This window comes from Eleutherodactylus coqui, chromosome 4 (assembly GCF_035609145.1).
Source record: "Eleutherodactylus coqui strain aEleCoq1 chromosome 4, aEleCoq1.hap1, whole genome shotgun sequence".
NCBI lineage: Eukaryota > Metazoa > Chordata > Amphibia > Anura > Eleutherodactylidae > Eleutherodactylus > Eleutherodactylus coqui.
Genome location: NC_089840.1, coordinates 107,276,548 through 107,304,407, shown reverse-complemented (window position 1 = coordinate 107,304,407; position 27,860 = coordinate 107,276,548). Strand labels below are relative to the sequence as shown.

Sequence of the window (27,860 nt, the reverse complement as noted above, 5' to 3'; positions counted from 1 at the left end):
CACGTGAAAAAACGCAACCCCACCTCCCAGCCTCTTCCACACCTTCCTAATTGAATTTAACCTTCAAATCTGCAATGCATCCGCAAAAGTATTTGCGGATGCACTGTGGATCTCCCACACCCATAGAGATCAATGGAGCCAATCAGCGTTAAAATGGAGCATGCTGCGCTTTTTTTCCCCTGTCCGTAAAATCTACGAATATAAAAAAATCATATCCGCGGCTGTTAAATTAATCACGGATGGTCAATGATTTCCTGTGGGAAAATTGATCTGCGGATTTCATGCGCAGGGGACACGTGCAGATTTGCTAAAACAAATGCCTGTGGACATGAGGCCTAAGTGCCTAAGGCCTCATGTCCATGGGCCCACATGGTTTCCCCATGCAGCATTCTGCAGCGGATTCCACCTGGCCTGCAGACATAAGACAAAAAAATACAGTCTACTCATCGCCAGGACACTGCAGGGCTCTCCTCCGTCGCGGCCGGATCTTCTTTCTTCTGCCCAGCGGATAAGCTTGGGATGCCGGCAGCGTGTCGGGCACATACGCCGTGCCATCTTTCCTCTTTTTTAAACTCCTGCTTTCCCGCGGCACGGACGCAGTGACAGCTGTGTCTGTGCCGTAGATCCAGACGGCTTCCATTGGCTTCAATAGAAGTCGTGGAAGCCATCCGTGCGGGAAAAACTGCACAAAATGGAGCATGCTCCGGGTGTTTTCCTGCGTACTTGGGAAAAAAACTGACATCCGTAGGTAATTACCTGCGGGTGCCCAATGATTCTCTATGGGCGCAGGAGACCAGCATGGTTTTTGCAATTCTATTTTTCCCGTGGACATTGGACCTAAATGCCTGCCGGTGATCGTGGATGTCTTTTTTCCCGTGCAGATGCACTGCGGATCACCTGCAACCCCACCTCCCTAATTGATTTTAACCTTCAAATCCGCAGTGCATCTGCAATTGTATTTGCGGATGCACTGCGGATCGTCCACACCCACTGACTTCTATTGAGCCCATCTGCACAAAATCTGCACTGAGATTTGTTTTGCACTCCAAATCCACATGCTTAGATTCAGTTGCGGATGCCAATGCTTCCCTATAGGCACTTTGAATGGCGGATCTTCCATGTGGGTGACCCGCGCGGATTATGCAAATCAAATCCGCCTGTGGACATTGGGCCTAAGACATTGGAGGGAATTCATCATACTAGTTACTCCATTTTTGTGTTCTATATAAAAGTTGCAAATTTTATTGCACTCTATATTTGCAACTTTTTCTTGCCACTTATGAAAAAGTCAGGTGACATGTATATGTGGAAGAGGATTGCGATTTGAGCCTATGCAAGTTTCCTATGACAACACTTCGCCGGACAGAAATAAGACTGAGCCATGTTATCATCTACATTGCAGAAGACAGTAAAGAAATGATCCACTAATGAAGGTTCTACATTTCCTTATGTTACACTGCAAGTAGTAAGTGCTCAGAGTGAAGCAGATGTTAATGTGTGTGACCATCTCCTACCAGTCAGGACTGCCGATGTATTGGATCCCGCTGACAGCTGTTTGACTTTGTACTGCCCATTAAAGAAGGTAACTTCATGAAAGCTTGATCTCTCTGTGGTGTCACCGAGTCCCAGCTGTCCTTCACTATTCCAGCCCGAAGAGTAAACCTTTCCTTGAACTATAAAAGAAAGCATACAAGGATATATTTCCATTTCCTCAAGACAGTTAGTAGCTACTGAACTGCAAAGGCCTTTCTACTTCTCATCACTCTGTACAGCCACCTCCAGACTGAGCTGATCATTTGTCACCCGTCATGATGTACGTCCTTGACTAACAAGGCCATGCTCCAGATGCTGCAGGAGCTTTCCCGATGGAAAGAAATAGAGGGCTCTCCTGTCATCAACCATAAGCACCGTTAAGGCCGACTTGACATAAGCATATATTAAAAGAAGTATGCTTTTTTTTTTGCGCACACACCGGCGTATTTTACTGTACTTTTTGTGCCTACCAGGCATGATCATTTATGCACAGCAAATAAAAATGCACCGATTGAAATGGCTAATTAGTCTTAATGCGTTCTTTTTCCTGCGCGGTGTTTCATGCATGTCCTCGTATATTACATGCATTTGCACACCTGCTATTGACTTCTATGAGAACCTTTGGTACGCAAATATGCAGAACAATAGAACATTTTTTTAGTTCTTTTTTTTTTTGCGCGACTGAGATGCATGCGCACAATATGGAAATGTGAACAAACCAACTGAAATCAATGGGTTGTATTCTCTGCATATTGAGCGTGCAAATACATCCGTGTGAAGCCGGCCTAAAAGGGGTTGTCCAGGAAAATACATTTTTATCAAAACCTTACTGAGCCTGCGGTAGTAAAATAACAGAATATATACTCCCTCAAGTATCTTCAGTATGCATGTGAGAGGTCACTAAAAACCTAATTTTAAGTTCTGAATTCAGTTCTTAGTTCACGGTTTACAATCTCTTTATATATTTGTAGATGATAAATACCTGTGCAGACCAAGGTGTGATTCCTTCCACACGCAACCAGCTTGATTTTTTCAGATTTTAATGCTGCAATAAACAATGGCATCAAAGATGTTAGACTCAATAAATAATGCAACCTTTCTATAATTTGGCAAAAGTGGCGGTTCCATAAAGCCAGGTTTTACATCACGTATGTCACAGTTTGAATGCACACAATCCAACTTCTTGCCCACAGCCTTCTTAATGTATTCAAATTATGATTGGAGATCTGTATTTACAGACACAGCAAGACTACAAATTCCCTGCATAGGTATGTAGTTTAATTAAGAATTCTGTCTGCCTGGAGCCACCACTAGAGGGGGTTGATGAGCATGCTGCATACTTCAGGTATAAGGTCACCCCAAGGACTGTCAGAACTCTTCATTAGTAACCCATTTTTAATATATACTAAAATACGTTTAGAAATGTTTTCATCCAGCATATTAAAATTAGTTTGAACAAACATACACATAGAATATAAAATCTAAGTGTTAAGAGGTAGAATGTAGTAAACCAGCTGCGTGCGATTCCTATGGTAAGCAGCTGGAAATCCCGTTATACTTGTTCTTGAAACAAAAGTGATATGCTCCCTGCTGTCGGCTATAATAATTTCGGGAAGCTTTAGAAAGGCTCGCAGAAGATTATTTGTGTCGCTTTCTTAGTATAGATAACAAGCTAGAATGTAACTCTGGAGATTTGCCTTTGACCGTGTCATCTACAAACCAGATGACAGGCAGACAGAACAAGATTGTATATATGCTGTTTGTTATTGAAAGCCATCCTATTATTAATGTACAAGAACGCTCCGGGGATAGCCGGCTCGGTAATGCCATGTGGGGCATCTTAAAAGCAAATCGGCATTTCAAATGTCAGAGTTTTGACACATTTGTTAAAAAATAATGATGTTTTTCTTGCACTGGTCCAAGGAAATCAACCCCTTAAAGGGGACGGAAGCACCTTCTGTGGCGATGACATTCTGAGGAATGCCTGAACTATCATGATATATATACACATGCTTGTCTGTATTCCTAGAGTTCAAGTAGACACGGTCGTTAAAAGATTTGGGCAAACAATTACGGCTAGTGCAGGCCTGAGGATTTGCTGAACGTCAAGTATTTTTTCTGAACCCCTGTGTCACTTGCCGAGGGACGGCAGAGAAAAAAAAACAACTGCAGGTAATAGAACACGCTCCTGTCCCAAAATAGGTAGGTTGCTTTAAAACTTGTGTCGTACCATGGGGTCTATTTCACCCCAGCCTTGTTCACTGCAGCCCTGCAATTTGAAACTGGTACCACGCGATGTTTAAAGGGGTTATCCAGACAGCCCCCACCAGGGTCGGAACAGAAGCACTGCTCTGACCCCGGTGTAGTGGCTATTGCTTGTAATTGCAAGAGCAGCTCTCAATTAAATCAATGAGAGCTGTGCTTGCAATTACGAGCACTGGCCACTACACAGTGGTCGGAGCAGTGCTTCTGCTCCAACCCTGATGTATCCTGGCAGCCGCTTCCAGGATAACCCCTTTAAGTGTCTGATATAATAAAAAACAAGAGCCTTTTGACCCATTTTGGCACTAGAGAGAGGAAGAAATGAGATGCAGAGGTGATCATGCATTGTTGTCTATAGAACTGCATTTCCATAACTCCCATAATAACTATGGAGCTACAGACATGTGTGGGCTCCTCTCTGGATTGCAGAAGATAGAAGCAGGGGACCACTGTTGTTCCAAAGAAGGGAGAGTCACAAAAGTTTAAACCCCCAATCATACATTTATAGCATGATGTTAATATTGCACAAAGCTGGAAAATCCCTGTTTATTGGGGCCCTTTAAAGTTGTGCAATCAGATAATGTGACAAAAAAAAGGGAAGACAGCTGAGGTCTAAATAAACTTTTGATATGTCATGTGGGTGGCGAGATCCCCAACATCACTAGAACTAAGGAGAAAAGGTTCACCTGAGTGATATGCCCCTATGGGTTATATAGTCAGGCAATTCCATCGAAGTGCCCATACAATCACATCAATGTACATGTATGGTGGTTTATCTGAAGTCAATGTCACCTGTGCCGCACATTTACAGCTCGTTTTAGCTCGGAATAGAGGATAAATCTCTAATCCCCGTGGGCTCCCACCTATCAATGGAATGGGGGCAACTATGTGACAGCAGTGAGAAACAGTGTGAATGGAGCCGGGGTCAGGCAGGTCACAAAACACGTATGTGCCTTTATTACTGATGACACTGCTAGAGCACTGAAGGGGAACACCCAGAGCTCAGTTTTGGAAATATTATAGAAAATGGGAAATCATTTGATCTTCTTACCTTTGACACATGTTGGTTTGGTGATAACCGTCCCAGATCCAATTCCTAGCTGCCCATTAATGTTGCTACCGAAAACATAAAGCTTGCCATTTCCTAATTGGAAAAGAGAAGACATTTTAGCGACAACATATGGAAATATATTCTACAACTGCAGTTAAAAAGGGAATGATTGTCTGTTTGCAGAACACTTGTCATATGCTGCAAGCAGCGACTGCGGCTCCATACAAAGTGCGCTGGAACACCCCTGCCAGAGCAATGGGTAAATTACTGGCACAGTACCTACTATTGCTAAAGCCTGCTGCGTAATCCTAGCCAAAGTACTAGTACTGCTTCTTCCTTGTTTGTGGCCTCGAGGTAGTTGGACTCCGCTGCACACCTTGGATAATGTGCATGCAGGACAATGGTAAAGAACAGACCAAAGCGAATGTCTAAATATTCAGTAAAACCGATGCATACAATGTTGTACAATAAAAATATAGTAAATTGAAACTTTGCCAGTTCTATAACAAAGATGCCCAACTGGCAGCCTGCATGTGCCAAGCTGATATAATGATATGGCAGGAACAGGAGGAAGCATGGAGAACACAGGGGGGTGTTCTCTCTCTCACCCGGAAAGCAGTGCGGGTACGGGTCACGCCACCACTGGGCACAGTGGCCTTCAAAAGAAAATGAGAACAGACATTTGGGCACCACTTAACCGGGCTGTCCAGTATTAAGTGCTTTTTCTTAATCATTGCTCATAAGTAGTCAGGTTACAACAAATAAATGCATTTTTTATATTATTTTAGTTGCAATAAAACTTCTGCTCACTTTATGCTCTGGGACATGAAGCAGCTGGGCACGTGCAAGGGTTCACCCCCAGAGCAGTGCAGTAAACAGCAACCACCAGAGCTTGTTATGTACTAGATCCCGCCCTGACTGACTGACTCGCCACTAATTCTCTAACTTCCCGGGGTCATTCAAATATGAAATTTGGCAGTAACATTCTTTAGGTCCTAAATAGGAAAAGTAAAGGGGTCACAACTCGATTATTCAATGCTAAATCGCAAAAGTAAGTGCACCCCTATGTAATGTAACTCCCCGATGTCGTACAAACATGAAATTTGGCACGAGCATTCTTTAGGTCGTAAGTGAGGAGAGTGGGAGGGGTGGCACATTCTGCAGAGGGACATCGGTACATGCAGTCTGAGGAGAATCTAACGCTCCTCTATGTCTATACATACTTTATTGCTCCATTCCTCTAAAGCAACCTCCATTTCATAAAATTTTCCATGCGAACAGCACGTTTTATATCACACACACATGGCCAGATCTATTACTACAATGTACAGGTGGGGAAGGGGGCATCTATGGGCCGCTTCGCAGCTGGATTGTTTACAGCCAAAAATGCACTACCTGATAGTCTGCAGACACGGTCGCCACAGGCACGATCACCATAAGGCAGGCACAACTGCCATCTGCACAATCGCCGTAGGTCAGGCACAACCGCCATAAGCCCTAAAAATATGCAGTCAGCCAGACAATGGTGTGGAGCAGCAACTTGTTCATGGCAGGCTAATATGCAGTCACTCACTCAATCCAGCCAAGATTGGGGAGGGGCGACTGCACATAATCATAGCCTGCACATGTGAACGATACCAAGATGCCAGCCACAGATGGATGGTGACCCACCATACAGGATATCAACCCTCGCTGATATAACAGCGAGTTGCCCTGTATCTCCAAGTGGGCCACACTGGCTGACATCTTGGGCTCCCCCAACAACTAGCAAACTACATACAAAATTACTAATGCATGCTGATAAAATGCGGGTGTTGGTACTGCATCTTGGCCAAAACGCATAGGCTGACGGTCCACGTCGAGGCCGCATTTTATCAGTATGCATTAGTGATTTTATAATTCTTATAGTGAGTTAGCATAGGTACTGACGGACACTGTGTGGCCTCGACGTGGCCCGTCACCCTATGCGTTTTGGCCAAAATGCTGTAACAACACCCGCATTTTATCAGTATGCATTAGTATTTTTGTATGTAATTTGCTAGTTGTTGGGGGAGCCCAAGATGTCAGCCAGTGCGGCCCACTTGGAGATACAGGGCAACCCGCTGTTATATCAGTGAGGGTTGATATCCTGTATGGTTGGTCACCATCCATCTGTGGCCGGCATCTTGGTATCATTCACATGTGCAGGCTATTATTATATGCAGTCGCCCCTCCCCAATCTGGGCTGGGTTGAGTGAGTGACTATATATTAGCCTGCCATGAACAAGTTGCTCCTCCACACCATTGTCTGGCTGACTGCATATTTTTAGGGCTTATGGCGGTTGCACCTGCCCTACGGCGATTGTGCCTGCCTTATGGTGATCGTGCCTATGGCGACTGTGTCTGCTTTGCAGACTATCAGGTAGTGCATTTTTGGCTTTTTCTGTGAATAATGGATTGTTTACAGCCAGAGGGTAAAGGGAGCAGAATTTTTATTGGGCTTAAATTAGAAAGTTAAAGTCGTTTTCCAGCTCTTGAAAACTGATAATAGGTCATCCTAGCTTGTCCTTGGGGGTCTACTACCCCAGCCGATCAGCTGTTTGCCAGGCTGTTGTCACCTTATATGGCAGGCAGTGGTCCCCAACCAGTTGTTAAGGAGCCACCCATGGCTTTCCACCCTCTGCTGTGTGGTTCATCAAAGGAATTCTGAATTATAATTACAGAGATGAAATGCTGAAAAATGATATACTACCAACCTACAATCTTACTGCATTGATCCTGAAAAAGAAAAAAAAAAACCCTATCAGATAGATGCCTATTGCTCCATTTTAGAGGAAAATTCCTTTCCGACTCCAAATGGCAATCCGGATAAATCCCTGGATCAATATTTCCATGACTTAGTTATATTATATCTTTAAAGAAAGGCACCTAGGCCCTTCTTGAACTCGTTCACTAAATCTACATCTTGTGGCATAGAGTTAATATTCTCATTGCTCTTACAGTAAAGAATCCCTGTCTAATAGTGAAACCTTCTTTCATCTAAATGTAGACAATGCCCTCTCTTAATGGTTATAGGCCTGGGTGTAAAAAGATAATGATTGTACTGTCCATCCACATATTTGTGCATTGTAATTAGATTGCCCCAAATTGTATTTTTTCCAAACTGAATAACGCACGTTTGATAACTTGCCTTGATAGTGAAATCTACCTTTTCGTTAGTAACCGCAGTGGCTTCCTCTGCTCTAGTTCAGCTGTGATGTCCTTCTTATATATGGATGCCCATATGACCACATGGACTGGCAATTAAATTATTGGTTTTGTGGTTAAAGTAACTATTAAGCAGTGCTAATTTAGATAATATAATAGTAGTGTCAAATTTAGATTAGCAAATATATATTAAAAAAAAAGACAAAACAAAAAGAAAAACATGATTTCTTGCTTCTCCACATTTATTATGCATCTCCTTCATTTTTCCTGGCTCCCGACCATCATGAAAAGTTGAATTTAGCTTTCAAGGCACAATAGATTGGGGACCTCTGCTGTATGGAGTGGCAGTTGATAGCACCATACATTGTGCAGTGGACAGACATGGTATTGCAGACACAGCTCCCATTCACGTCAATATTAGATGTGTCTGCTATACCATGCCAGGTCATTGCACAATGTGCAGAGACATGCACTTCCTGCTCTGTACTGGGTTACAGCGGCCAGGCGAACAGATGATTGGCTGGGCTCCCAGGCTCCTTTATCAATTTTGAAGAGCTGGGAAAACCCCTTTAATTTATCCGCAGAATGTTAAGAAAATTGTAGATCAATGTATCAGTTAAATGTTTTTGGTATTAGATTGTAGACTAGAAAGATATAGCATGCTACTAGTTTAAGTAGTGAAGGGGTTAAACGAGACCTTTTATACCTATATACCAGTGAGTGGATAAAGACAAACAGAAGATAAGAGTCTCTCAGACCGCCTCCCTTGCATTCCTTTTCACTTAAATCATAAGGGTTTCATTGTATGTTATAATTACATCTTAAAAGGTTTAACTTACGTTAATCATTTTAGTTGTACCCTATCATGTATTCTTATTAATATTGGAGGTAGATACTTTTCCTGTGATGTCATTTATGATATATAAACCACATACAACTTTGAATACATTAGAAATCATTTGATACCGCAACAAGGCTGGTGTGATTTGTATTTCTCCTGGGTCCCAGACTTCTATGAGATCTGATTGTCTCCTTGGCAAACACACAAATTCTCCTTACACAGAACCATGGCCACAACCAATAAACAACAAAGTTTAACTTGGTTGGAGGGTGTCACTGGACTCTTATTCTCCCATAGGTCAGAAGAAGAAGAATCCTCCTATACACTTGTGTAGGAGAGCATGCCCACTGGACTCTGTATGCTGGTGGAAAATCTGACTCTTAACTTTACAGGCGGTCACCCGGCTCCCCGTCACCTACCCTAATAGCACTAGAAATTAGTTTATGGCGCTTTAGGCAGCCCTTTAAGCTAGTTTCACACGGGCGGTCGTGATTTTGCCACAAGGAAATTGCTGCAAAATGACGTCTTTGTTCACCGTGATTTTTTAGCGTCAGTGATACTTTTTTGAGAGTATCATCTCGCATCAGATTGCTGCCGTCCGCAATAAAAATTGTGCGATTTTTTATTGCAGAAGTCAATGGGGCTTTCTAATGTTAAAATCACATCACAACGCATGCTTGCTGCGTTGCGATGCAATAAAACACAGGCTCCATAGGAAAACATGGGATATTACCCCTTTCCAATCCAATTTGCATCCTGGTTTTCCTAGGGGGCTTACTCTTTTTCTGACGTTATACAACAGCGCTGTCTGATGGCTAAAGCCAGTACTGCATGAGGTGACACGTTGGATAGGCTCCGACAGCAGAGAGGCTGGCAATATACAGTAAGAGAATCCCGACAGACGTCTTCCAACATCGGAGCTGTACAGCTATAAATCATAATGTCTTCAGAGGTCAGACAGTGGATTGGAAAGGGTTAAAACAGCTTGCACATCGCAGAAAGATAGAGCATGCTGTGATTCTTTTATCTCTCAACATCACATCAGTGAAAACATCGCAGATGGTAAGAAAACCATTGTAAATAATTGGTTTTCTGAACTGCTTTTTTACTGACTAAGGCATCAGGCGAAAATCACATAATTTTCTCGCCCGTGTGAAACTACCCTTATAGATATTGTCGACCAAAAAAAAAAAACATTTGCCACCTACGGCATAAATGTATGATCGCTGAGGGGCCAACTGCTGGGACTTACAGGGATCACAAGAAAGGCAGACCAGCGAGTCTCCCTAGTGAATGCAAGGGCACAGGACCAGCGAGATCACAGCTCCATTCACTTCTATGAGAGATACTCCACTCACCTGTAACTAGAGCAGTGTGCTCATCTCCGCACGCTATGTATGCCGCCTTGTCATTCTTCAACCAAAACTTGCTGGGACAATTATCTGCAAACTTACTTTTTCCAAATGTGAATATAGCTCCAGAATCTACAAGAAACAAGAGAAAGGCAGTAAAAGAGGATGAGACGAAGAACTGCGGCCACCGATAATCGTATTGCCCTAATAAAACTGAGGCTGTACAGGGCCCATTACCCCCCTAGCCCTGTAGAACCACGGCTCTGGACAGAGGAAAACTCTTCATGTCCCAAAGTAGAAGATAGCAGGGTTAAACGGTATTCCCATCACTCAAAGGTTATGGCACATCATTTAACCCCTGGAACCCTGCCATTCCCACAAACAAAGGGCAGAAGCTCCACGACCTTCTCCGTTGCTGTAGAGGTAAACTAGTGGCGCTCGGCCATCACTGATAACTGTTTGGGTCTCGGCAGTTCGCATCCCCACAATCATTAAGTGATGGCAGATTTTAGTTATATGCCATCACTGGTATCAGTGTGAAAACTTCTTTCAACTTCAGGTAGACAACATTTTTTTGTAATACTACTTCATTATTAGGTTTTTTAAAGGAGATGTCCCGAGGCAGCAAGTGGGTCTATACACTTCTGTATGGCCATATTAATGCACTTTGTAATATACATTGTGCATTAATTATGAGCCATACAGAAGTTATAAAAAGTTTTATACTTACCTGCTCCGTTGCTGGCGTCCTCGTCTCCATGGTGCCGACTAATTTTCGCCCTCCGATGGCCAAATTAGCCGCGCTTGCGCAGTCCGGGTCTTCTGCTTTCTTCTATGGAGCCGCTCGTGCCAGAGAGCGGCTCCGTGTAGCTCCGCCCCGTCACGTGCCGATTCCAGCCAATCAGGAGGCTGGAATCGGCAGTGGACCGCACAGAAGAGCTGCGGTCCACGAAGGCAGAGGATCCCGGCGGCCATCTTCAGCAGGTGAGTATGAAGACGCCGGACCGCCGGGATTCAGGTAAGCGCTGTGCGGGTGGGTTTTTTAACCCCTGCATCGGGGTTGTCTCGCGCCGAACGGGGGGGGGGGTTTAAAAAAAAAAAAACCCGTTTCGGCGCGGGACATCTCCTTTAAGATATATAACCTTGTCCGTAAAACAGGTGAAACAGCAGCCGACGTGAAACTCCAAGTTCTGGTACTGTCATGTCTCTTACTGGAAAAGTTGTGTAACAACTAGAGATGAGCGAGCACCAAAATGCTCGGGTGCTCGTTACTCGAGACGAAATTATCGCAATGCTCGAGGGTTCGTTTCGAGTAACGAATCCCATTGAAGTCAATTGGCGACTCGAGCATTTTTGTATATCGCCGATGCTTGCTAAGGTTTCCATTTGTGAAAATCTGGGCAATTCAAGAAAGTGATGGGAACGACAGAGATACAGATACGGCAGGCGAGGGGCTACATGTTGGGCTGCATCTCAAGTTCCCAGGTCCCACTATTAAGCCACAATAGCTGCAAGAGTGCCCCCCCCTCCCAACAATTTTTATTTCTGAAAAACCCTCATTAGCAATGCATACCTTAGCTAAGCACCACACTACCTCCAACAAAGCGCAATCACTGCCTGCATGACACTCCGCTGCCACTTCTCCTGGGTTACATGCTGCCCAACCCCCCCCCCCCCCCCCGCACGACCCAGTGTCCACAGCGCACACCAAAGTGTCCCTGCGCAGCCTTCAGCTGCCCTCATGCCACACCACCCTCATGTCTATTTATAAGCGTGTCTGCCATGAGGAGGAATCGCAGGCACACACTGCAGAGGGTTGGCACGGCTAGGCAGCGACACTCTTTAAAAGGGGCGGGGCGATAGCCCATAATGCTGTACAGAAGCAATGAGAAATCCAATCCTGTGCCACCTCCACCAGGAGCTGCACATGTGGGCATAGCAATGGGGAACCCATGTGCCACACACTATTCATTCTGTCAAGGTGTCTGCATGCCCCAGTCAGACCGGGGTTTTTTATAAACAGTCACAGGCAGCTACAACTCCGCAATGAGAATTCCGTGTGCACCCACAGCATGGGTGGCTCCCTGGAACCCACCGGCTGTACATAAATAAATCCCATTGCATTGCCCATCACAGCTAAGGTAACGTCAGGTTTAAAGCAGGTGGGCTTCGGCCCACACTGCATGCCCCAGTCAGACTGGGGTTCTTTAGAAGTGGACACATGCAGTTACAACTCCATGTGGACCGACAGCATGGGTGGGTCCCAGGAAGCCACCGTCGGTACATAAATATATCCCATTGCAGTGCCCAGCACAGCTGAGGTAACGTCAGGTTTAATGCAGTTGGTCTTCGGCCCACAGTGCATGCCCCAGTCTGACCGGGGTTTTTAATACATAGACACTGGCAGGTACAAATCCCTAATGTGAAGCCCCTGTGGACCCACAGCATGGGTGGCTCCCTGGAACCCACCGGCGGTACATAAATAAATCCCATTGCAGTGCCCAGCACAGCTGAGGTAACGTCAGGTTTAATGCAGGTGGTCTTCGGCCCACACTGCATGCCCCAGTCAGACTGGGGTTCTTTAGAAGTGGACACATGCAGTTACAACTCCGTGTGGACCGACAGCATGGGTGGGTGCCAGGAAGCCACCGGCGGTACATAAATATATCCCATTGCAGTGCCCAGCACAGCTGAGGTAACGTCAGCTTTAATGCAGGTGGGCTAAAAATTACTAGGATTACAATGTAGGCGAGGGCCCCAAAAAATTGGTGTACGAACAGTACAAATGTACTTCAGAAAAATTGCCCATGCCCAACCAAGAGGGCAGGTAAAACCCATTAATCGCTTTGGTTAATGTGGCTTAATTTGTAACTAGGCCTGTAGGCGGCCGAGTTAAAATAAAAATTGGTTCAGGTGCAAGTTTCAACGCTTTATTGAATTGAGAATTGAAACGTATAAACATTGTTTACAAAAGTAATATGACTGAGCCTTGTGGGCCTCAGAAAAATTGGCCGTTCGGCGTGATTACGTGAGGTTTCAGGAGGAGGAACAGGAGGAGGAGGATGAATATAATACACAGATTGATGAAGCTAAAAGGTCCCTGTTTTTTATGGTGATAGAGAACGATGCTTCCATCAGCGGGTGCAGCCTACGTATTGTTTAGGTATCGCTGCTGTCCGCTGGTGGAGAAGAGAAGTCTGGTGAAATCCAGCCTTTGTTCATCTTGATGAGTGTAAGCCTGTCGGCACTGTCGGTTGACAGGCGGTACGCTTATCCGTGATGATTCCCCCAGCCGCACTAAACACCCTCTCTGACAAGACGCTAGCCGCAGGACAAGCGAGCACCTCCAGGGCATACAGCGCGAGTTCAGGCCACGTGTCCAGCTTCAACACCCAGTAGTTGTAGGGGGCAGAGGCGTCACGGAGGACGGTCCTGCGATCGGCTACGTACTCCCTCACCATCCTTTTACAGTGCTCCCGCCGACTCAGCCTTGACTGGGGAGCGGTGACACAGTCTTGCTGGGGAGCCATAACGCTGTCAAAGGCCTTAGAGAGTGTTCCCCTGCCTGTGCTGTACACGCTGCCTGATCTCCGCGCCTCCCCTGCTACCTGGCCCTCGGAACTGCGCCTTCGGCCACTAGCGCTGTCGGATGGGAATTTTACCATCAGTTTGTCCATCAGGGTCCTGTGGTATAGCATCACTCTCGAACCCCTTTCCTCTTCGGGTATGAGAGTGGAAAGGTTCTCCTTATACCGTGGGTCGAGCAGTGTGTACACCCAGTAATCCGTAGTGGCCAGAATGCGTGTAACGCGAGGGTCACGAGAAAGGCATCCTAACATGAAGTCAGCCATGTGTGCCAGGGTACCTGTACGCAACACATGGCTGTCCTCACTAGGAAGATCACTTTCAGGATCCTCCTCAGGCCATACACGCTGAAAGGATGACAGGCAAGCAGCATGGGTACCCTCAGCAGTGGGCCAAGCTGTCTCTTCCCCCTCCTCCTCATGCTCCTCCCCCTCCTCCTCAACACGCTGAGATATAGACAGGAGGGTGCTCTGACTATCCAGCGACATACTGTCTTCCCCTGCCTCCGTTTCCGAGCGCAAAGCGTCTGCCTTTATGCTTTGCAGGGAACTTCTCAAGAGGCATAGCAGAGGAATGATGACGCTAATGATTGCAGCATCGCCGCTCACCATCTGGGTTGACTCCTCAAAGTTTCCAAGGACCTGGCAGATGTCTGCCAACCAGGCCCACTCTTCTGTAAAGAATTGAGGAGGCTGACTCCCACTACGCCGCCCATGTTGGAGTTGGTATTCCACTATAGCTCTAGGCTGCTCATAGAGCCTGGCCAACATGTGGAGCGTAGAGTTCCACCGTGTGGGCACGTCACACAGCAGTCGGTGCACTGGCAGATTAAACCGATGTTGCAGGGTGGCAGCGTCCGTGTGGGACTTGCGGAAATGTGCGCTGAGCCGGCGCACCTTTCCGAGCAAGTGTGACAAACATGGGTAGCTTTTCAGAAACGGCTGAACTACCAAATTAAAGACGTGGGCCAGGCATTGCACGTGCGTGAGGCTGCTGAGCTGCAGAGCCGCCACCAGGTTACGGCCGTTGTCACACACGACCATGCCCGGTTGGAGGCTCAGCGGCGAAAGCCAGCGGTCGGTCTGCTCTGTCAGACCCTGCAGCAGTTCGTGGGCCGTGTGCCTCTTCTCTCCTAAGCTGAGTAGTTTCAGCACGGCCTGCTGACGCTTGCCCACCGCTGTGCTGCCACGCCGCGCGACACCGACTGCTGGCGACGTGCTGCTGCTGACAGATCTTGATTGCGAGACAGAGGTTGCGTAGGAGGAGGAGGGTGGTTTATTGGAGGAAGCATACACCGCCGCAGATACCAGCACCGAGCGGGGGCCCGCAATTCTGGGGGTGGGTAGGACGTGAGCGGTCCCAGGCTCTGACTCTGTCCCAGCCGCCACTAAATTCACCCAATGTGCCGTCAGGGAGATATAGTGGCCCTGCCCGCCTGTGCTTGTCCAAAGTAGTGGCGACTGGGAACCGAATAGCGCGGGGCTGCCACCGCCATCATGTTTTTAAAAGCCTCCGTTTCCACAAGCCTATACGGCAGCATCTCCAGGCTGATCAATTTGGCTATGTGCACGTTTAACGCTTGAGCGTGCGGGTGCGTGGCAGCAGACTTGTGCTTGCGCTCAGACACTTGCGCTAGCGACGGCTGGAGAGTGCGCTGAGAGACATTGGTGGATGGGGCCGAGCACAGCGGAGGTGAGGGTGTGGGTGCAGGCCGGGAGACGGTCGTGTCTGTGTCCTGAGAGGGGGGTTGGATCTCAGTGGCAGGTTGGGGCACAGGGGGAGAGGCAGTGGTGCAAACCGGAGGCGGAGAACGGCCTTCGTCCCACCTTGTGGGGTGCTTGGCCATCATATGCCTGCGCATGCTGGTGGTGGTGAGGCTGGTGGTGGTGGCTCCCCGGCTGATCTTGGCGCGACAAAAGTTGCACACCACTGTTCGTCGGTCATCTGCACTCTCAGTGAAAAACTGCCAGACCTTTGAGCACCTCGGCCTCTGCAGGGTGGCATGGCGCGAGGGGGCGCTTTGGGAAACAGTTGGTGGATTATTCAGTCTGGTCCTGCCTCTACCCCTGGCCACCGCACTGCCTCTTCCAACCTGCCCTGCTGCTGCACTTGCCTCCCCCTCTGAAGACCTGTCCTCAGTAGGCTCAGCAAACCAGGTGGGGTCAGTCACCTCATCGTCCTGCTGCTCTTCCTCCGAATCCTCTGTGCGGTCCTCCCTCGGACTTACTGCAATTGACATCATTGAATGGCTGTGATTGGCTGAAGGCGCACGTGTGTTAGCAATCACACCCATTCAATGATGTCATTGAATAGTGTGATTGGCTGAAGCCACGTGTGTTTTAGCCAATCACAGCCATTCAATGATGTCATTGAATGGATGTAACTGGCTGACGGCGTGTGTATTAGCTTTCTGGAGGCGGGGATTTCAAGCCCCGCATTCAGAAAGCAATGCTGCGGCGGGGACGAGGAGCGAGCGACATCCTGCCGGAGTGCGACAGAACGCCGGGGGAGGTGAGTACTGATTTTTTTTTTCTCCACTGTAATACCGGCGTATAAGGTGAAAGTTGGGGGGTCGTCTTATACGCCCCGTCGCCTTATACGCCGGTATATACGGTATACTGTTTCCCTCTGGACGGGATAACGGCGGTGATGTAACGGGCAACGCAGAGCCAGGAAAGAATTTTGCGCAAGCCTGCTGTAACACTTAGCTGCGTATTAATTAGGACTACTACCCCCAGCAGAGACGCAGTACACTCAAGACGGTCACAGGCAGCCGAAAGATAGTATTTTTCCAAAATTTGTTTGAAAAAGCCCACTGCCTATATAGACAGTATATCTCTTTCACCTTTCCCACTGTCCCTGCCTCACCACTACTGGCCCTATACTATGTAAAATTACTGCAGACTGAGGACGCAATGCTCTGCACGCCCGATATACAAAAAAAAAAATGTGCAACACTGCTCACAGCAGCCTTAACAGTACTGCACACGGTCAGATGTGGCCCTAAGAAGGACCGTTGGGGTTCTTCAAACCTAAAATAACACCTAACCCTCTCCCTATAGCAGCAGCAGCATCACCAGCACTTTCCCTGATCTCTGTCAGAATGCATCTGTGGCGAGCCGCGGGCGGGGCAGATTTAAATACTCAGGTGACACCTGATCTCCCCAGCCACTCACTGCAGGGGGGTGGTATAGGGCTTGAGCATCGCAGGGGGAAGTTGTAATGCCTTCCCTGTCTTTCTATTGGCCAGAAAAGCGCGCTAATGTCTCAGAGATGAAAGTGAAAGTAACTCGAACATCGCGTGGTGCTCGTCACGAGTAACGAGCATCTCGAACACGCCAATATTCGAACGAGCATCAAGCTCAGACGAGTACGTTCGCTCATCTCTAGTAACAACCAATAAAGTCACCTCCATTGTTCCCAAAGGCATTGCCCCCTGGCGCAGACTTAAGTGGCTGTATGCATCATATTTTTAATATACGTTTAACATACTGGTATATGTTAAATCTATATTAAAAAAATGTATACAAATTAACGCAATTTTAAGCATAAGCCTTACGGCTTATTTACACAAGCGTATATCGGCCGGCACTTTCACGGCTGTCCGATACACACTTCCATCTAAGCAGTTTTCCCCCTTCCCTCCCCCTCACCGGCTCTGTGCCTCTTTCCTCCACTCAGGCGTTTGCAATGGAAAGCAGTGGGACAGTGGCGGAGCTAAGCTCCCAATCACTCCCATTGCTGGCTGTGGACAAGGGGTGGGAGCTTAGCTCCGCCCCTGCCCCACCCATCCATTCATATTCTCTCTCTCTGCGGGAAGGAGCCAAAAACTGGGGCGGGGTCAAACACGGCTTGATGCTCATTCGAGTAACGAGCATCATCGAGTAAGCTAATACTCGAACGAGCATCAAGCTCGGCAGAATACATTCACTCAACTCCATCACTCACCTCTTAAATCCCCAATCGCTCCAGCGCTGATGATTCAGTTGTTCTGAGTGGTCTTTGCTTACTTTTCTTGTAGCAATGGTGGGCTAAACAAGCACAACCAGCCAATCACTGGCTTCAATGGAGATGCCAGCGTGTATAGCATGCGACCACTGAGGTCAGTGAGTGGTTGCAACAGTCACGTGAGCGTGCGTGACATCGTTTCTGCAGGTCTAGTAAATAGAGATGAAGATCAGGGAGGACCACAGGGAAATTAGCGCTAGAGTAGTGAAGAATTTAATAGATGACTAAGGATATATTTTTTAAGAATATTTCATTAAAAAACTCTAAATGTTGCTTAGGTAAAAGGTAAAGTCCCCTGGTGCAAGCACCGAGTCATGACTGACTCCTAGGGTGATGTCACGTCGTGACATTTTCCTGGCAGACTGTTTTTGCTGGGTTGCTTGTCATTGCCTTTCCCAGTCTTTTACCCCCCAAGCTGGGTACTCATTTTACCACCAAGGATGGAGGGCTGAGTCAACCTTGAGCCGGCTACCTGAACCATTCAGGGATTGAACCCGCAACCTTAAGGTTTGTGCTGCCTTAACACTCTGCGCCACACGAGGCTCTTCAAATGTTCCTTATGTGTGATTAATGAATACACAAGAACTAGAAGCCTACAATGCTATTTGTTCTGTTTAACTGATCAGTTTCTTCTTATGCGCCTACTCAGAAGGAAACTACAACCTATGGAGGATGAAGAACTCAGAGGAGCCCTCAGTACGTATCCCTCCGCAAGAAAAATCAGCCGATTTAGTCAAACCTCTACTGTGTGCAGGATAAAGTGTATTGCTATCAAAAAAAGAGTCAGTCCGCAGTGCACACCGTACCGGATAATAACGCACGTTATTACATTTTCTGCGTAGTGTCCATCACAAACAGAAGTTTATTACTGCACATGGTACAAGAGCAAATAATATCGGGTGGGCCATGGTAGTAGGCCGGCACCACATTCTTGTGAAAGCTTTCTAAAAGATAACCCGTCTTTGTTGCCCATAGCAACCAATCACAGCGCAGCTTTCATTTTACCTCAGCAGTATAAGAAATGAAAGCTGCACTGTGATTGGTCAGGATAAGTTATCAATAGTTGATTGGTGAGGTCTGCCGCTTAGGATCTCTGCAGATCAGCTGGGCCCACCGTCAGTACTATGGACCACTATTTATAATCTATCCTGGGGTCATCTGTAGTAAACGACATGGATAACATCAGATTATTGGTGCAGGGCACAGTTTCATCTATTTCGATAGTGCTTCTTTAATTCTACGGAGCACCAGAGCCCCTTTGTCAGTGGGATTCGCCCTGATCCTCGCTCCTGCCGCCTTCCCCCCAATGTTATCATTTGATGTGTCTGAAGATAACTATAAAGTGATGCAATGTCACTGGGCTATGACTTTACTGGCACTGAGTGTTCGGCGATACATCCCGTTCCAAGTGCTTCCGGCCTGCCGTCTGCACTGGGGACGGTAATCCCAATCACTTGAGTAGACCCATGTTTCCATCCCCTGTGCAGCGGGGGGGCCTTGTATACATCGTGTTGACATACGCAATATAGTTTTAATAGTTCGCTAAATGTTGCTCAACCAACCCCCTATAATAAATCATTATCCTATTGTGCTTTAAGGGGTTTTCTGCCCTCGTTATAACTTATAGGTCATCAGTAGTTGGTGGATGGGGGTCCGCTGCTTGGGACCCCCCTTCATCAGCTAATTGTCCGGCCCGCTGTCCAATGCAGTGGACTGAACATCATCGTTAGCAGTCATAGGAGGAAGTCCTGGGGCGCCGGCCACGCTGCTACTCCACCTCCTGCCTCTCTCATGGTCAGGACGGCACTTCCGCTACTAACCAGGAGAGGGGCAGGAAATGCAGTAGCAGCGCAGCGAAAGTAGTAAAAGTCCTGGACAACCCCTTTAACAAAAAAATTATACAAATGTATGAATCAGCTGATATGTAAGAAAAACCAGTCAGCCACAATAACTTCTTACTATACATGTTAGAACAATCACGGCCCTCGCTGAAATATGTAACGCTTATCCCATTCTCTTCAAACATAACAGAGGTATCCAGGGTGAAGCTGCCAGAAGCGGTAGAGCCAAGGGTTAGTATGGTAACTATATGTATGCCATCAGATCACAGACACCATCCATCACCTCTATTAGCATGCATGGCTCTACGCTGGTATATGCTCCGATATGAGGAATATGATACACGGGTGGATCCGGCAAGGATCAGCTCACTTCACACTACAGAGATCCCAGTATAAAGGGCAATTAGTATTATGGCAACCAACAGACAGGACACACATAGCTGAAGGTACAGTAAATAAGGCCGGAGGCTCTGCTGCAGATCTGGTGAAAAAAACAGAAGCACCGCATGTAGCACTTTTTCTTGCAACCAAAAACCGTACAGCGGGGCGGAAAGCGGACGGTCTCCTTTATAGTCAATGGGGTCCGTCTAACACTGTTCGGTTCTGTCCAGAGTCGGAGCAGTTTGGCTGCGGGGATTCCCCTTTCCTACGCCCCGAATGAAGCAGAAAAGCGAAATCCCCAGCGCAGATGTGAAACCACCCTGTTAGTGGACAGACCATATAAAATAACACTACACAAATATGGCGGTAGTAGACATACACATTAGACTTAAAGAGGATCTGTGCTGTCAAGCAGCGGTCTTATCTACAGGCAGTGCGGTATAAAACAGGAGGAGCAAAGATAACATAACTTGTAACAGTCTTTAAAGGGGTTGTCTCGAGGCAAGGGTGGAATTTTTTTATTGCCCAGTCCCCCATCTTAAGCATACATTACTATGCACACGTGTAAATGGGTTTTAAAGCAGGTTTCTACTCACAGTTCTTGTGTTTCAGCAACTTATAAAACGTTTCCCAAAGATGGCCGCCGGTTCTTTTCCCAAGTGCACCGCGCTTGCTGTAGCCCGACATGCGCGCTCCCAAAACGCTACCAGCTTTGTCTCCCTGACAACCAGACGCCCCGCAGCCGCCAACCGGACCCACCGCGGCCGCCGACCAGACCCCACAGCCACCGACCGGGCCTCGGGATTGAACGCGGCCGACCACGGCACACACTCTTGGGCCACAGTCACCCACCGCCAGGCAGCAGGTAACCGGCGCTAGGCCCCGGCTCCCCCGCGGCAGTCCCCTGACAACAGACGAAGGCTCCGGGGCCCAGCGGCAGTCCCCTCGCTACAGATGTAGGCTCCAGGGCCCAGCGGCAGTCCCCTCGCTACAGATGTAGGCTCCGGGGCCCAGCGGCAGTCCCCTCGCTACAGATGTAGGCTCCAGGGCCAGCGGCAGTCCCCTCGCTACAGATGTAGGCTCCGGGGCCCAGCGCTAGGCTCAGGGGCCCAGGCCAGTTAGTCACACATCACCCCCCGACCCATCACTTACCTGGGCGGCTGGGCGGCTTCTCGGCACGGCTGGGCGGCTTCTCGGCACTGCTGGGCGGCTCAAGTTTCTGCACCTTCCTCTAAGAGAGGATGGTAGCAGAATGGCCGCTCCAGCGCGCTCCCGAGAAGTTACAGCTCGTCTGCGCATGCGCAGAGGAGCTGTAGCGGCGAGCACACTGAAGCGGCTCGTGCGCAGAGCAGAAAAACGGACTGCACAAGCGCGTCTAAAACAGCAAGCCGCCAGCGAAATTAGACGGAACCATGGAGACGAGGACGCTAGCAACGGAGCAGGTAAGTGAATAACTTCTGTATGGCTCATATTTAATGCACGATGTATATTACAAAGTGCATTAATATGGCCATACAGAAGTGTATAACCCCACTTGCTGCTGCGAGACAAGCCCTTTAAAGCTTTGCTCATTCTGAGCTTAGGAGTCCGGTGGGCGGTCCTACTGATAACATTCCTTGTATGAATGTACATACAGGGACACCTGTCAGTCACCGAGTAGGACCGCCAGCTGGACTCTAGAACATGCTATAAAAAAGGCTTTTCCTGGCAGTGCCGGGATACATCAGGGTCGGAGCGGAAGCCACTGCTCCGACCCCTGTGTAGTGGTCAGCGCTCATAACTGCAAGCTGAGGTCCGACTGAAATTAAAGAGATCTGTGCTTGCAATTACAAAGGGGTTGGACCAGTGGCTTCCGCTCCGACTCTAGTGTATCCCGGCACTGACAGACAGTGCAGCCTGGGAAACCCCTTTAAGGACCTTTCACATGGGTCGCCAATCGAGCACAGAGCTTGTTTGCCCAACTACTGGCCCGTGTAAAGCTGCCGCCGATGAACAAGCAAATGTTGGCATCTTTTATGCAGCCAGAAAAACATGATTGTTGTCTGCTGCTTATCTCCCCTGTGTGAGCAGGAAACGTGCTGCCGGCAGCCAGGATCCTTATACAGGGTGTTGGTCACGTATAGAGTGTGAATTGGCCTGTGTAATGGTTGATCAGTGGTGCGATTTTTGAGCGCTGTCTGCTCTATTTTTCGGCATTTAGCACACCTCATCCCCCATCACAACGATGGTGCGCATCGACATGTTAGAGGACCCTTAAGCTGCTCTCACATAGCCAATTTTTACCGCGATTACCCCTGCGTTTTGAATGCCGAGGTAATCCCGTGTAACACTCCCATTGATCTTGATGAGGCCTCACAGACATGTTCGATCGCGGTGCTGGAGAGCACTTTCCAGTGTTGCGATTTTCGAGTGCTGTCTGCTCTATTTTTCGGTGCTTAGCGTACCTCATCACCCATCACAATGATGGGGCGCGCTAAAACACGCTGTTGGTGAAATCACAGCGCTTTGTCGCATCCACTAGTGAGAGTGACCTAGAGATGATGACAAAATGCTGAAACTCAACAATGCACAATGGCTTTAGCCAACCAATCACACACTGTCATCAACTGACCAGCAATCGGCAGCCTATATAGTCAGATGATGCCGGCGTTGCTGGACGCATATGACCAGTTTAACCCCTTAGTCACAAGCTTGTTCTGTGTCTTAAAGACCATTGCATTGCAAGAGCCATGACCTGTTGATGTAGCCATATTAGGGCTTGTTGGCTTGTTTTTTTGGGATGAGTTGCATTTTTAATGGCCCCACTCTAGGGTACATTTAATGTGTTTTGGTTTTTTTTTTGGGTGGGGGAGAATGGAAACCCCAAAAAATTCTGCCATCGTTTTGGGGTTTTGTTTTCACAGCCTTCACTATTCAGTACGAATAACATAACTTTCTTGGATGGAACAGCACAATTACTGCGATATCAAGTATCTAGAGGGTTGTCTTTTTTACTACTTTTACATGTTTTTAAAGAAAAAAAATTAATCTGCTTAGTCGCATTCTATTTATGCATGAAGAGCTGAAGTTTTTTTTTTATACCAGTTTGAGATACATCTGACTTTTAGGGTGGATTCAGATGACCGTATTATCGGCTCGGTTTTCACGCCGAGCCGATATACGTCGTCCTCATGTGCAGGGGGGGGGGGGGGAGGATGGAAGAGCCAGGAGCAGGAACTGAGCTCCCGCCCCCTCTCTACCCCTCTGCACTATTTGCAATGAAAGGAGGCGAGGCAGGGGGCGGGGCTAAGTGTCGAGAATTTGCCCCACCCCCATCCCACCTCTCCTCATTGCAAATAGTGCAAAGGGGCGGAGAGGAGGCAGAGAGGGGGCGGGAGCTCAGAGCACTACTCCCGACTCTTCCAGCCTCCTCCCCCTGCAGAGAGAGATGACGTATATCGGCCAGCATGAAAACCCACCTGATATAGGGTCGTGGGAATCCAGCCTCAAATTGCTTTTTATTACTTTTTTTGGGAAGCGAACAAAAGAAAAATAACAATTCTGGCTTAAGTTTTTTAAAATTCTTTTTACAGCATTCACCTTGTGCGATAAATAAAATATTGTCATCGTCTGGGTCATTACGTGCGCAGTAATCCCCGTTATATGTTGCTTTAAATAAAATTATTAGCTTTTTTGTGGGGAAAAAAATGCATTTTTTTTTCAGCCAGGATTTCTTTTCTTTAAAATTAAAAACTTGATTGAGCTTTTTTGAAACAATTTTTAGTCCCTCCAGGGTATTAAAGATGAGGTCCTTCGATCGCTAGCATAGTACACTGCATTACCTAGGTAGTGCATTCTACTAAACCTATGACAGCAGCCTATTAGATTCCACCAGCGGCGGGGTTTAACAGACTAAGTGACACGGTAAACATGGAGGTCTTTATGGGGCTGCGCTGGGAACCCATGGCATGATGTGGCCCCACGTCATTCGCTTACATGCTGCGGTTGCTATTGTGGCATGTAAGGGGTTAAAATGCCAGGATCCTGGCTGTCAGCAGTCAACCAAGCCATCACCTTAAAAAGACGTATGTGCAGGTTTAATGCGCATTAGGGAGGTCCGTAAAAATGCGTATTGTCTGTCACTAAGGGGTTAAATCACGGCAACAGCCAATATGGGATTAAACGTATAGATCTACGAAAATCTGGTTCACCGGATGAGCGCGGAGGTGTGCGGCTATCAGACGATGGCGGACTAGTCATGGACCCCTGCTATGTACTATGCTGGGAGGTGACATGCAGACAGGTGACAACCTGCTCCTACGAGGAGCTCCCACCCACCTCCACCATGCTGCTGGCACCTACCTGGCACCGGCTTCTCCTCCTCCTCGGCTGCCATGCCCGACACACACCGCTACCCGCTGCTCCTCCACCTTCTAGCTGCGGCCGGAAGTAAACAAACTGCTGGTCTCTAGCAACGGAGGCGTGAGCCGCTACTGTCGCCCGCGGCCCGACGCCGCCACCTTGTGGACGGAGGAGCGCACTGCAGGGAGGAAGGTGACAACATTACCTGCGAGACTCCTTGTAGCTGCTTCCTCGGCTCCTTCCATCACATCCCTCCACATCTAGTAGAGCTTATTCCCCCATTGTTTCCAGTCGGTTCAGCCACTTGGGTGTTTTTTCTCTCAGCATGTCTTATTGTTCTGAGATATTGCAGAAAACCCGCCCATTATTTGCTATAGGCGAGTTAAAAATCACATCGCATTCGCGGGTTTTATGCGAGGCAATGTGATTTTTAATTTTTTTCCTATTGAAACATCAAGCGATTTACACGCCCGTGAAAAATGCATTTACCGCAGTGCGAGGCGATTTTCGTGCAAAAAATAACTAAAGTTAAAAAAAAAGGGAGACAACCCCAGTAAAGCTGTCCGGTCCCGTCAGCGCCATAAAACAAGTTATTGCAGAGCTAGGTGATGGCGAGCCGGAAGGGGTACTTTATTATACTCCCATGATCCGGCGGGCGACTCTGACTCTACTGAGATTCCCGTGCGCGCCCTTCTATACAAGTCTATGGGAAGTACATGATTCTGTGGCAGATTAAGGGCTTATTCACGAAGTGTACTGCGGCACGCACAATGTGCAGTGAATGGAACCCAGTGATTTCAATGGAGTCATACACATGTGTGCATTTTCAGCCACGCAAAGAAAGATGGAAGTCAACGGGGGGATTGCAAATGCGTGTGAAATATGCTAGGAGATGCGCAAAACACTGCACAATCTGGAACTAATTTTAATTGGCGCGTCTTTGTTTGCCACACGCAAATGAACATGACCTGTGGGCTGGAGAAGTACAGCTAAATAAACCACTACATGTGCTAAAAGGTGGGCTAAGGCATGCGCAATTGCGCTTACGCTCATATGAAGCCGTCCCAATAGTGTTCTTTACTTAAGGCCCTTTTACACGTAACCATAATCCTTCACCTTCTCGCTGGATTGCGGGAATCTGAGCAATAACCTTCTGTCGAGGCTGGCAGCAAATAATTAGTTCGCTGTTCAGCTTCTGTAGGCATAAAGATAAGACGACGATCGTCCGTGTAACGCGCAGTCGCTCATCTGTGACTGAAAGTTCACTGTGAATAGAGGCAGGCGCTTCCCGTGTACAAGGATCCCTACTTGAGGAGTTTCCATGTGGAGTACACAACGTGTGAAGGAGCCCTCCAGATCTTAGGCAGCTCCACATAGGTGTATACGCAAAAATACCCCCGGTAGCACAACATATTAGCGCTGCAATCTAGTCTGTTTTGCACATATTTTGGCTGGGCCATTTCACATGGATGCGTGACACGGCCACGGCCCAAGTTAAATGGTTATTTAACTTAATTAGGACCCAATGTGTTCTTTTACCCACGGAATTGCGTAGTGTATTGCGCAATTGTGCAGGTATCGGGTGTCTAAGTGGTCTTTGGCGCACAAATGTGCACTAAAGTAGAGCATGATGCGTTTTTTGGTGCACACAGAATACACATGCAAAAACGATAAGTGAGAATGAACCCGTTGAAATCAATGGGTTCCATTCTCTGCGTATTGCGCATGCAAAAAATCACGCAATATGCTCCCCTTGATTGGCAATTACATTTAATTATACTGCATGTTTTATTTGCATGAATGAAACTTGCGCACAAAATACTCTTATGTGAACAAACCCATTGAAATCAATGTGTTCTGTGTATTATGTGCGCAAATTTTGCACATGTAATACACAGCGAAATGATTTTGTGTGAATAAGCCCCTAGGCCTTACCCACAAGAACATTTTATTGCAGCGATTTTGGATTCCAATGTGTTCGTTCAGATGGGAAATTTTCCAGCCTGTAAAAATCGGCCGACCGGAAAAGATAGCACATACACGGCAGATTCCAGCCGGACGCTTTGACACGCGGCCAGAAAATATAGGTCTTGCCCTATCTTTTGACCGCAATCAGCCGGCAGCTCCCATAGGCTTCTACAGGAGCTTCTATTACCGCTCAGCTGGCAAAGGGAGAGGGAAGAGTTTAGCATCGCTAACCATTTTCCCCCCAGCCGACGGAATTCCGGGCTGCGGTGTATATACGCCGCCCCCGGACTTGTGAATTGGGTGAGAAAACATGAGATTTAGTTGCGACTTGGTCATGGCTTCCCCTCATTCATGCTATTTTTGGCCGCATTCATGCTATTTTTGTATGGAGGGGGCTCAGGAGCCGATCCTACTCTATACAATGTGATTGTCGTGAGTTTCTTACAGGCAGCACTTGTGGCGTAGCGTGATAGGTTGCCTGTTAGATCGCGGTATAATGTAATTCTGTGGTATTACAATGTAAATCCAAAAGCGATCAAACCATCCCAAGTTCTTGCCCCCTATGGGGACTAAAAAACATGCAAAAATCAGCTTAAAAAGTTTTATTAATTATTAAAAAAAATAAAAGGCAATAAAAGTTTAAAAAAAACCTTTTTGCCATATTTATAGTAAAAAATCTAAATATAAAATTAAAAAAACATATTTGGTATCGCTGCGTCCGTAAAAGAATTATCAAAGTAACGCATTTTTTATCCCGCATGGTGAAAATCATCAGAAAAATAAATACACATCATCAGAATTGTGCATTATTGGTCCCCCTATTTCCAAGAAAAAATGTAATTATAAGTGATCAAAAAGTCATATGAGCCCCAAAATGGTACAATTAGAAACTACAAGATGCCCAGCAAAAACAAGCCCTTGCACGACTACGTCGGCAGAAGAATAAAAAGGTTATGGCTGTCAGAAGATGGCGGCAGAAAATATATTTTTTCTCCAAAGATACTTTTTTTTTAAAGTAGTACAGCAAAAACAAACTATATAAATTTGGCATCGTGGTAATCGTACTGAGCCATAGAATATAGATATCATGTCATCTTTGTTGCAGTGTGAAGACCATAGACACAAGACCTGCCCCCTCCCTCCCCCCCCCCCCCCCCCCCCCCCACACAGTTAGAATTGTGCCTTCTCTGCAGTAATGATAGTAATGATATGCGATCTGATCGAGTCTGTAGGAATCTTTATTACAGTGTCGACAGGGTATAGAGGGACATGTATATATATAAATCCAAATCTCTGGCCAGCTAATACAACACATACACAGGATTATATAGCAAGTAGGCTTGGCTTATTAGGGGTTAACACTATTGGCTCCAGTCATCTTCTTCATCAGACAAGAACCAGGAAGTATGTTTACCTTCACTTATGAAAGAGTGGGGTTAAGGGGGGGAACTGTAGCTACAGCCTTCTTGGTATCCGATTACAACAGTGTATGGCCTCATGTCCATGGGCAA

The 27,860-nt window shown here is 47.2% G+C and overlaps 1 protein-coding gene across 2 annotated transcripts in view; it reads right to left on the bottom strand.

Annotated features, from left to right (window-relative positions):
- Positions 1–24,466, bottom strand: part of RPGR (retinitis pigmentosa GTPase regulator) — a 73,336-nt gene extending 48,870 nt beyond the window's left edge. For both annotated transcript variants that reach the window (XM_066599949.1, XM_066599950.1), the window contains exons 1-5: positions 24,382–24,466; positions 10,232–10,357; positions 4,847–4,939; positions 2,516–2,578; positions 1,515–1,673 (exon numbers count right to left, since the gene is read on the bottom strand). In XM_066599949.1, the coding sequence (XP_066456046.1) occupies positions 1,515–1,673; positions 2,516–2,578; positions 4,847–4,939; positions 10,232–10,357; positions 24,382–24,415 (475 nt within the window). In that variant the 5' untranslated portion in view covers positions 24,416–24,466. The remainder of the gene's footprint in view (positions 1–1,514; positions 1,674–2,515; positions 2,579–4,846; positions 4,940–10,231; positions 10,358–24,381) is intronic.
- Positions 24,467–27,860: the final 3,394 nt, after the last annotated feature.